The 12,042-nt window shown below is 39.3% G+C and overlaps 1 protein-coding gene across 2 annotated transcripts in view; it reads right to left on the minus strand.

Annotated features, from left to right (window-relative positions):
* Positions 1-12,042, minus strand: part of LOC128992074 (bromodomain and WD repeat-containing protein 3-like) — a 41,211-nt gene that overhangs the window by 19,247 nt on the left and 9,922 nt on the right. For both annotated transcript variants that reach the window (XM_054415472.1, XM_054415471.1), the window contains exons 8-17: positions 11,737-11,913; positions 10,912-11,063; positions 8,112-8,429; positions 5,291-5,420; positions 4,945-5,037; positions 4,034-4,249; positions 2,964-3,189; positions 2,207-2,341; positions 1,450-1,591; positions 120-294 (exon numbers count right to left, since the gene is read on the minus strand). In XM_054415472.1, coding sequence (XP_054271447.1) covers positions 120-294; positions 1,450-1,591; positions 2,207-2,341; positions 2,964-3,189; positions 4,034-4,249; positions 4,945-5,037; positions 5,291-5,420; positions 8,112-8,429; positions 10,912-11,063; positions 11,737-11,913 — 1,764 coding nt within the window. The remainder of the gene's footprint in view (positions 1-119; positions 295-1,449; positions 1,592-2,206; positions 2,342-2,963; positions 3,190-4,033; positions 4,250-4,944; positions 5,038-5,290; positions 5,421-8,111; positions 8,430-10,911; positions 11,064-11,736; positions 11,914-12,042) is intronic.

Genomic DNA, 12,042 nt, shown 5'->3' on the forward strand with positions numbered 1-12,042 from the left:
TTCACACGGCATTTGTACAAGTAGTGATGATTTTCAATTCCACTGAACACGTTACATTATTTACACCAAAGTCAGTACGTTTTCTAAACTATCACAGTGTCAAGAGTAACTCTACCCACCTCATATTCCAATACCAGTTGTTGTTCTCTCACAGCCCTAGTCCTGTAGGCATGTGGTCTCTTCTTCATCAGTTTCTTCTCGGTTGGCTTTGGAACAGGAACTTGTGGCACTTCTTCTATTGGCTTCAAACTCTCCCTTTCATAATCTTCCAGTTCAAGTTCGCCCAAGAAGTCACTGTGGATAAGGAATTTTTTTTTGGCAAAATAACCAGCAGAATACATCTAATTGATTTCTCCACTCATGTCAATCAAATCATATCTTATATTTTCTGTGGAACTTAATGTACTACAAGCTTTAAAAGCATAAAAGAACGTGCAGAATAGTAAAATTAAATGTGAATGGTATGAAAGTTGAATATTGTAAAAAAAGTTTCAAAAAGTACAGCCGGGGAAAAACATAATTTGTCAAAGTTGTGAGTTACCATCAGGATACAAATAAGATTTACAAGGAAACACACTTTCACCCAATAGAAAGAAAGAACACAGTTGCAGGGTAATTTAGATTTCCTTGTTGGAGACCTCCATTCTATCTCGGCAGTCACCACTAGTTATTTATGTTACTCAAAATTACTTAGTCTGGTGGTGTAGGGGAAATCCCTAATTACTACCTGGTTAAATCAAAAGCTCTTGGCTCCTTTAATCCAACTGCCTCACTTCCAGCTAAGAATCTGCAAGTCCCCAATATTTTCAAGTTTTGGGGAGACTGAAGCCCCTCAAGCCCTCCCCGGCCCTGACCGCAAAAGATGTTCACAATTTCAATGTGGCCATAGAAGATATTCAGAAAAACGCTGTGACGGTGGAAGAGGTTATGATTTTGACGAGACTGTGATGTTCAGGATTTTGCTGTGTCCGTGGAGGATGTTCAGTATTTCGCTGTGACTGCAGAAAACGCTCACAGCTTTGCCGTAACCACAGAAGTTATTGATGACGAGAAGATATTAGTGACCAAGACTGTGAAAGGTGTTCAGGATTTTTTTTTCTATGACTGTGGTTCAGGATTTTGCTGTACATGCAGGAGACGTCCACGCTTTTGCCGTAATTGCAGAAGATAATCACAATTATTGTGACGTGACTGCGAAAGATGTTCACTATTTCATTGTGATATGGGGGAGATTGTGTACAACATTATGAATAAACAGATTTTAGCATCACAATCAATACTTTATAAAGCAACTGGATTTTGGCCTGTGACACGAGGGCCAAAATTTGCTACCCCATTGTATTGTAATCTCCAAGAAATTCCTTGGACTGTCCAGACCCTGGAAAAGCATTCCAGACTTTTCATGTTAGATTCTCTTCCTCTTCACACATACCAAAGTGCACAACTTACATCTTGGCTCTAGCAGTGTTCAACGATGCCAGGTCCAGAGGTTTGACCATCACCTTCTGTGTCCATCGTATCTCATCTCTCTGCCAGTTACCTCTAGATTGTCTGACTCCTTCCACATCTCCCTCTCTACGAGCTCCTGTACCTGTAACACATCAGTGAATCAACACATCATTCCTGGAATCACTTATTTTTCTAAGAACCAATAAACACCCAGGATTGTCTTCAGGTACTGACACATCCATATACTCTTTAACTCTGACTGTTGAAAAGAACTGGTCATTCCATTCCCATGTAAAAGTGTTGGCCAGTATTTTTAAGAAATTTGACATAGTTGAAATGAGCTACCAACAGATTGCGCTGATGTAAAATATGCTGACTCTTTTTACCAAAAAAAACTTGTAGAAGGACTTGTAAGCTATAATGTACCATTTTGTATGTCATGTCAACTATCTCAAAAAAAAATTATGTACAGAATAGAATTTTAGCGTCTGTAAGAGTGTACTGACTCATTCATCTACATTTGTATAAAATAGAAAATTGGTGACAGCTGGTTGATATAATTTTTGTATGTTTACTTCACAAGAAAGCTTCAGAAAGTCAATGATTTCTTGCCCAGAACTCATTGTACCATTATTTAGACGGGTAAACGCAAGGTTGAAAAAGGTTGCCAACCATTTAAAAAATAAAACCAACACTGTCATACAATTACTTTTTAACTCTGCATGCTCTGATTGCTTGTCAAGTTGGCAACACTCACGCTGTGTCCGTGGAGACGTAGTGGCCAGCCGGTGCTGTGAAGGTTGCTGTGGGTTCACCTGATGTGCCAACGCTAGTATCATCTGGTCGATGTGAGATCTTGCATCTTGAACTCCCTGGATCACTTCTTGCTGGCCTACACATCAGCATCATACATTTGTCAAATTTACATAATAATTTCGACTTTCACAGTTATATGATACAGAAAAAAAGAAACAGCCTTGCATATCCTAGACATAGCGACTGTCTAGCTCTTGCGGCATTGAACTTTCTCCTTTTAATTCCAGGAATAAATAAAACTATGGCCTACCGGTATCTAAATATGTATAACAAGTCTTAAATTATGCAAAATACCAGATTATTACACTTTTGTGTGATTTATTTTGTTATTAAAATGTGGGGGTTTTTAAATTAAATTTGTATAGTCTTAGACTCATTGTCAGGTTAAAGTGGACCCAAGGGTTGGTCCACCATATAGTGGTCCTAAGGCGACTATTGTTCAGCAGTGCCATGGCTAGCTTTCAATTAATGCCTGCAAGTACCTGCAAGTCATTCAAATTTATATAGTATTGTTTAAATCCATGTTATTATAAATCACATATTACATTGACGCAATGAGTAAGAATTTTTTATTGATTGATTGCCCTTTCAATACTTGTACATACATATCGAGTTGTGTTAGATTAGAAGATGTATTATATTTTACCACTTTGATTGCTAATCAAACCAATTATATTCATAGTAGACCTCACACTCACCCTCCTGGTTGAAGATGATGTTGGGCACCAGTTGTTCCGTAGTACAGTTCTCCCTGCCGGGGACTAGCCGTTGCAGATGGGGTGGGTAGGGGTTGCCGTCTACATCCACCAGGAACGGTGGAGGCATCAGGTGTGGCGCCATCTGCGTCTGTTCATCCAGCACAGCATGACTGGCATCTCTCACCAATGGCCGGTAGTCCGTGTGGAAGAATAACTCTTTGGGCAACTGAAACACCAAAATGAAATTAAATGAAAATCCTTCTATACTGAGATGAACTTAGGACCTCATGGTCCTTTCTTACAGTTTTTAACCTCTAAAAACTAATATTAACAAAATTTACGATAAAGTTTGAAGTATAAGAAGTAATAAAATAGCATAGATTTATTCATCTTCCCTAACATACAGTCACTCACACATACACCCTCTGCTGCATCTAGGCCTAACGCATGCCATCCCGCCAAACCATGGCCATCCGGTCAAGGTAATATTCTTTCAGCGCCACCATCAGTCGGGATAGTTTTTCTATGGATGTGATGGGAAAAGGTATAGAGAATAGCCATAAAAACAGAATAGCCTTAATAGCCTATTCCTTAACTAAGAAAAGTTATAGTCGAGATGTCAATTTTGATTGTAATGTGATCTTAACTACCAAGAGAAAAAACTTTGTTTAGCCAGAATTTTGTCATATAATATTACACATTGACACATTAGACAAAGAAACTCAATAATATGGCTACATCAGGATGGTGATCCATAACTGAAAAAGTCATCTGTATTTCTGAGTGTTATCTAAAAAAACCTATGCAAAAAAGTAGAAATACCATTACAGTAGAGAATCAACAAAAGGGTTGTTTATATTTTTAGGTATTAAAACATTACACAAAATACACCCGACATTTTCTCTGATAAAGATGGCTTTCACTCATCAGGGACTTCATCAGAAGGGAGAAGAAAGAAGACTAAGTGTTCTTGAGTCTTCTTCATTATTTTTGGGCACAGCGGTTTGTTGTTTCTCAGAAAAATTCAAATTATTTTTTACTAACACTTTACACTCGAAATAAGCGTATACCTGTAACATTCGAGCTGGTTTACTGCCCAGTCCGAACATGAGTATCTGTCCGTGACTGTCTGTGGCCGCTAGCATCGTACCATCAGGCGACCACTTGGCGTCAAACACAGCTCCGTGACCCTGGTTCTCTATGTTGTTCTGGAACGAAGCAATCATCTTGCCTGAGACGACGTTCCACAAGAGGATCAAACCATCGTGTCCGGCACTCATGAAGATCTATTAACACAAAAAGTTCTTTGTTTGAAGTTCGTTTTTGGGAAATGAATATTAATGGATTAACCTTCTTAATCAGCCTATTGTTTGTTATTAATATTGAACACTTTATCAATTATCATCAGACCTAATAAATTTTATGCACAATAACCAGTTCCAGCTGTGATGCAATCCTATGGTAACTTGTAAGCCTGGCCCTCTGTTTTTTATATCAGAACCAATAGGCGAATGACGTTTGCCTATTGGTCATTCGCTTATTGGGTCTGATGGTTATTGGATCGTCCAATCGAAATCAATTGCCAATAACATATTTTATATGTATTTACCGTCTTATAAAACAATAACAGCATACGTGTAAAAGTGAGTGTCAATGATTATTTAACATTTTTGTATTTACTTTCCGTAAAAAAGGGATTATCACAAACATTTTCCATCACAGTAAAAAACAAACCTAACACAACATTTTTTGAGATTTAAATTTTCTCTTGTCCGATATCACCTGAAAGACAAGATTTGTACATAAACCCAGCAACAGCTGTAAAATTGCTAAACAAAACCACATAGAGAATATTGTATTGTGGTCAAAATCGGAAACCAAAAGAACAAAATTAAAACAAATAGAGGGTAGGGGACACAATGTGAATGCTATGATAACGTTTTTATTGCTAATGAAAAAATTATAAAACCAATTTTTTTACCTGATTGTCATGAGGATGGCCTTCCAATACAAACACTTCATCCTTGTGGCCTGATAAGAGCTGCAGTAATGTCCCAGTGAAAGAGTCCCAAACCTACAACATTATTTACATTCAGCCTTCCTTTACTTAGATGGATTCCTGTTTAACTAACACTGCTTCCAAAATACAGTAAAACTTCTATTGACAGCACCCTCTTAAACCAAAACCTAACTATGGTTAAGTGAAACCATAGTAAAAAAATGTAAACGCAACTTAACAAAAGAGTAACACACATATACAAAATTTTCTTGTACTAGTCGTATTAGCTGACAACCGTGGAAGGACATAAGTTTAAACAAAATATTACCTTGAGAGTGTGGTCACTGCATGCAGTCACAACCCACTTGTCCCGACAGTCCCACGACACCATGGTCACCTTCACCTTCTGTTTGGCTTCTTCTTCTCCCTGAGGTACGTCCTCCGCTACATTTGTCTTTCTGTCAACATAACAGAGGTGTCAAATTTGATGTGATGTAGCCACTAAACTCAAATACTTAACGATTATAAGGTTATTTCTACAGTATGATGAAAATAGTTGTTCATCACACTGAGCGAAAGTGTCTCTTAGGTACTCAACTCAATTGTATTTCCAAGCTCTATTGCGTACCAAAAACAGCTGCTTTTGCTCCTAGTGGTGAAAACTACTATTTACAGATGAACAGTTCCTGAACAAGTTGCAAACTTGTTTTTGGTATCAAAACACGGTACATGTTTCTACATGGTATCCCACAAAAAATTATGATTTTCATATGGCTCAATAAAATTCCTTTTTTTGACCGAATAACACAAAATTATTTTTTTTATTGAATGGTTAATTGTTTTATTTTGGAGGATAAAAATAAAATAAAACTATTTTGTCCTGTGGCTAAGTTAACCCTTAGAGTGCCAGGCGAGAAATAAAAGTAACGCTCAAAAAATGCCGATGATTTTTCCCGAAGGTCGCGCTAAAAATGCCGAGCGCGATCTGGCGATTTTTAGGTTAAAATTTCGTAAAAATCGAATTTTCGATATATTTCGACCAACGAAAATCGATGTATCGCATCTAGTAACTTTCGACTCAATGTTAATATATGGGTTAAAAGAATCCGAGTATCCATTCGGTTGTTATGACAACTGTTCGATCATTACGAAACGTCCGGTCAGCCGGACGTTGGCACTTTTGGCTCGTTCTAAAAACGTCCGGTCGGCCGGACGTCGGCACTTTTGGCTCGTTTTAAAAACGTCCGGTTCCCCGGACGTTGGCACTCAAAGGGTTAAAAATATATGACTTGGAATGATTTAAATTAAAATGATTGACTCATGTGAACTCTTAGTAAAATAAGTGAATACCTTACAGTGATCGGTAGCTTTGGCTATTCCACATTACAATGTTTAAAACTGTAGAGGGTATTGGTATGAAAATGAACGTAGTTGAATTGATCCACCAACAGAGTGTGCTAATATACTGCTAATTTCTGACAAAAAATTTTGGCGTAGCCAAATTGAATGAATACCGGTAACTTTTTGTAAAATAATATATTTTAATTAGGGATGGACGGGATTGAATTTTTAGTTCGGGACGGGACGGGACGGGATTTTTATTTCCTTCCCGATTTTCGGGACGGGACGGGACGGGATTTTTTTCTGTGCATAAAAAGAAAGTACTGTATTGCAGTTACCAAAAAAAGACATACGAAATCAATTTTTACCATTTGTGGCACTGATCTATAAAAACCAAAAAATGGGTAACAATTTACAGGTACCTATAGTAACTTGTGACTCGCGGGTCACGGGGTGATCGTCTGTACGACTCACGGTCACGGCGAGATCGTCGTCATGACTCGCGATCACGGCGCGACCGTCGGTATGACTCGCGGTCACCACGCGATCGTCGTCATGACTCGCGGTCACGGCGCGATTGTCGGTAGGACTCCGCGGTCACGGCGCGATCGTCGGTATGACTCCGCGGTCACGGGGTTATCGTCGGTATGACTCGCGGTCACGGCATGATCGTCGGTATGACTCGCGAACACGGCTCGATCGTCAGCATGACTCCGCGGTCACGGCGCGATCGTCGTCATGACTCGCGGTGACTCGCGGTCACGGCATGATCGTCGGTATGACTCGCGAACACGGCTCGATCGTCAGCATGACTCCGCGGTCACGGCGCGATCGTCGTCATGACTCGTGGTCACGGCGCGATCGTCGGTATGACTCGCGGTCACAGCGCGATCGTCGGTATGACTCGCGGTCACGGCGCGATCGTCGGTATGACTCCGCGGTCACGGGGTTATCGTCGGTATGACTCGCGGTCACGGCGCGATCGTCGGTATGACTCGCGATCACGGCTCGATCGTCAGCATGACTCCGCGGTCACGGCGCGATCGTCGGTATGACTCGCGGTCACGGCGCGATCGTCGGTAGGACTCCGCGGTCACGGCGCGATCGTCGGTATGACTCCGCGGTCACGGGGTTATCGTCGGTATGACTCGCGGTCACGGCATGATCGTCGGTATGACTCGCGAACACGGCTCGATCGTCAGCATGACTCCGCGGTCACGGCGCGATCGTCGTCATGACTCGCGGTGACTCGCGGTCACGGCATGATCGTCGGTATGACTCGCGAACACGGCTCGATCGTCAGCATGACTCCGCGGTCACGGCGCGATCGTCGTCATGACTCGTGGTCACGGCGCGATCGTCGGTATGACTCGCGGTCACAGCGCGATCGTCGGTATGACTCGCGGTCACGGCGCGATCGTCGGTATGACTCCGCGGTCACGGGGTTATCGTCGGTATGACTCGCGGTCACGGCGCGATCGTCGGTATGACTCGAAAAATTCCCGAGTCAAATGTAATCCCGTCCCAATAATCGGGAATATTTTTTTCCCGAAAAATTCCCGAAATTTCGGGACCCGTCCATCCCTAATTTTAATGGAAATGCAGCTTGCTGATTAGGATAAAAACTCCAGGGGCTAATAGACTGTGTATCCATTGTGTAAAAGGTCGCAACACATTACACTGGGCTCATTAAAATTGATTAATTTTCGTTTTATAATTGGCTACAGCTTAAACTCAGAGCTTCATAGTAAAAGCCAGTAGACACTCTTTCACACCAAGACATTCAAAAGTCAATTTCTGTGTCTCACCTTGGTAACTTGGTAGCCATGCTAAGCCTCAGATTCTTCCATTGCTGTCTGCTATATCTCCAGATGAGTGCTGTCCCGTCCTTGCTGCCGCTGACGAACCGCAGCCCATGATTGGCCCACTGGATGCTGTCTACACGGTCACTATGAGCCTCCACCTCCAGTACCCGAGTAGGTCCCGTCGGACCGGACAACTTGTACACCCTCACGTACTGGTCCGCACTGCCGGCCGCCAGGAACATCCCCCCACTGCTGAATGCAGCACTGATCATCTGTGCGCTGCCGGGCCTTGTGCGCTCGATGAACTGGATCGGCTTGGGGCTGGAAACGGAAAAGTTGTAAGCTTAGAACACTTCCTATTAGAACTAATTGTTTTTTTTCTTTCAGTATTTTTCATTCTTACTAGCTTCTTACAGCTTCTTCGACTACCAAGAAGTTCTCTAAGGCCCGGTTCACACGAACGATGTTAGCCTGCTAGGTAAGTCGTTCATGTGAACCGGGCCTAAGAGTGTTTCCTTTGTAATACTCCACCTTTAGTCTTGTGACGTTTTAATTACTTTCTTCCCTTAGAACAGAACCAGAATCCAGATCGCGGAATATAGTGAAAACTTGTTTTACGCCCATTGTTATGATCCACAATAATCTTTCAAATGTATCAAATGTATTGCGAAACTTTTAATACATTTTTTGTCAATATTGTAAAAGATTTTATAGTTCCTAAAATAACCATAGTGCCACCAGCAAATACTCAGTTTAAAACACATTTAAATACAACTTTTCAATTTTCAACTGTCACGGAGAGAGATGTTGAAAAAATAATATTATCTTTTGAAAATAAACCCTCATCAGGCAATGATGAAATACCTATATCAACCATTAAGACAGCGTTGCCATTAATCTGCTCACATTTAACTCATATAATTAATTATTCACTGATAACAGGAGTGTTCCCCGAACAATTCAAAACAGCCAAAGTAGTTCCAATTTTCAAAAAAGGTAATCCAGAAGATATTAATTGTTACAGGCCTATATCACTGCTTCCAGTATTCTCAAAAATCCTTGAGAAAGTTGTTTTTAACCAATTTTCAAACTACCTTCCGAATCAAACATGTTGCTGGATAATGAATAGCATGGTTTTAGGCCAAATAAGTCGACTATATAACAGCCGGTATTGAGTTTGTTGAGTCAATAATCGAATCTGTTGATAAGAGGTGAAAGTCGTTGGCATTTTTTTGGACTTATCCCGAGCTTTTGATAGTGTTGAGCACTGCAAACTGATCCAAGTTATAAGCTCTCTAGGTGTAAAAAGTACAGAATTGGCTTGGTTTTGCTCCTACCTCACAGAAAGGAAAAAATATGTAGAAATAGAGTATTTTACAGATCATCAGAAGTTTATGTATAAAGTAAAATTTGCTTCTCGTCCATTACCAATCCAATATGGTGTCCCTCAGGGATCTATTCTCGGCCCTTTACTGATTCTACGTTACCTAAAGGGGCTACCTAGAATGATGGGGGACAGAAATAGAAAAGTGTGTCTTTATGCAGATGATACCAACGTCATTGTCTCATAAAGAGAACATAGAAATATCATCCTACGTTGGCTCATCACTGATTAAAGACTTTTTAAATAGTAAAAATCTGCTATTAAACTCCAGTAAATCAAGTTTTGTATCTTTTTCAAGAAAAAAAGGAAAAAATCAAATAAGTCCAACAATATTCCTAGAACATGAAATACTAAATCATTTAAATGAAATCTAATTCTTAGGCTTGACTATAGATGAACACCTATCTTGGGACAACCATATTAATCATATTATGAATAAAACCTCAAGTGGTCTATATGCTTTGAGGAGACTGGTCTACTCCTGTAATAGTAAAACCTTAAAATCCATATATTTTGCTCTAATACATTCACATATTGCTTATGGTGTTTGTATATATGGATCAACAACAAAGAAGAAAATGGATAAAATTCTGATTCAGCAAAAAAGAGCTTTAAGAATAATGTTTCATTTAAAATCAAAAGATTCTGTAAAACATATTTTTAAAGATTTAAAAATATTCACAGTTTACAGTTTATAAATTTATGAAACAATAAAATTTACATTACTTGGCAATAGGATTTCGATTGGCAATACAACACATTCTTATAATACTAGAGCTCATCGTTTAGTAGAACAACATAATTTGGAATTTTTCAAAAAGAAAACAACATATATGTCGGAAATAGATTTTTTGATGGCCTCCCGGGAAATATTAAATTGGAAAAAAACCAAAATAAGTTTTTGAGACTATTGAAGGCATACTTGATTGAATCAACGTTTTACTCTCTCCAAAATTGTTTCTCATAGTCAAAATTATTATATTTAAGACATACCTGAAAATTACAATTAGAAAAATCTTTGCTGCACATGGTTATTCTAGGATATAGTAATAACTGTATGTATATAATCCTTATTTTAAGTATTGCTATTGCTTTTATTAATTTTTAAGACTCAGTTGTAGTTTTTTTTCCATGATTTCTTGGAGTGATGTGTGTAACGTATGTTGTATATATTATCCTAAGAGCTGAAAACTCAAATGGGATGTATTTTTAGATATTAATAACAATATGTATAATTTAGGTTAGGTCTGACTCTATTCTTTGTAAACAATTTACATGTGACAGAATAAAGAAGTTTTGAATTGAATTATCATACCCAAAAGTTAACCGAAAACAAAGTGAGTGTGAATCGTTTACAAGCAAATATACCAAGAACCCCCATAAATAGATTACTTTAACTCAGCAGTTTCAGAGACTTACTTAAAAGTGGTAACTTTGTTCTTGGTCGAGTATCCCCAGATAGCGACAGAGCCGTCGGAGCTGGTGGAGGCTAAGTAATATCTCCCGTCTATGACTCCCGGACAGAAGTTGACACCAGTGATCATGCCTGTGTGAGATGTCAGTATTGCCACCTGTGGGAAAATATATGTTCAATGTTTTGTAAAAACATGATTTCTCTTACTGAACACAGTTTTAAATTTTAAATCTCAACACCAATACTTAAAAAATAAAATCCCAAATCCCTATAAGTTATATACAATTTTTTACTTGCCTTTAAGGTGACAAAAATACAGGCAATAATAACATTTTTACCATCCAATCAAATCTGAAATAAATTGGACTCTTGACACTGACATAATATGAATATGGGACTAATTTTAAAACGTTGAAAACTTTTTCATCAAGATACACTAAAATAACTCCTAAGTCTGAGATTATAAAATGAATGAGATAATTTCTAACATTTTGAGGGTTTATAATATTTTACTACTCATATATTACATGTTAAACTATTATTTGCATTATTGAATCCTGAGTTAAATTTAAAGCAATTGTAAACCTTTGGTTTAAGTTCTGTGAGAAATTACAACAACATTAGAATCATGTGACCAATGCCACTGGGGAGCATGGAGATCTAATGGTAGAGCGTGAGACTTAGATCCTCACGATCCTGGGTTCAAATTCAAATCTCGCCAATCAACCAAGGAATTTGTTTAATGTCGTGACCCCCTGGAGTGTCAAAATGGTTCCGGTACAGAGCCTAGCGTCCTACAATGTGAGGAAGGGTTATAAAAAATTACTCACTGGAGCAGCAGTCTGAAGGCACCACACTCGTATGAGCCTGTCTATGCTGCCGGCCGCCAACAATGTGTTCTCCATGTTGATAGCAATGTCTGAGATCTCGGCCGACGCTCCCCTCAGAGTAGCCAGCAACCGGCCGTCTATAGCACTCCACACTTTGACCAACAAGTCGTCTGCGCCCTGCAAACCAATTTAATCGTAAATTATTCCACAACATTTGTATTATCAGTAAAATGTGATATTCACAACCCAAAAAGCAACCTTGGTGGCAAAATAGATACTGGGTAGCTTCAGTAACACAGAACATTG

Source organism: Macrosteles quadrilineatus, unplaced genomic scaffold (assembly GCF_028750875.1).
Source record: "Macrosteles quadrilineatus isolate MER2022 unplaced genomic scaffold, UCM_ALF_1.0 Scaffold_4__1_contigs__length_99947679, whole genome shotgun sequence".
Lineage (NCBI taxonomy): Eukaryota > Metazoa > Arthropoda > Insecta > Hemiptera > Cicadellidae > Macrosteles > Macrosteles quadrilineatus.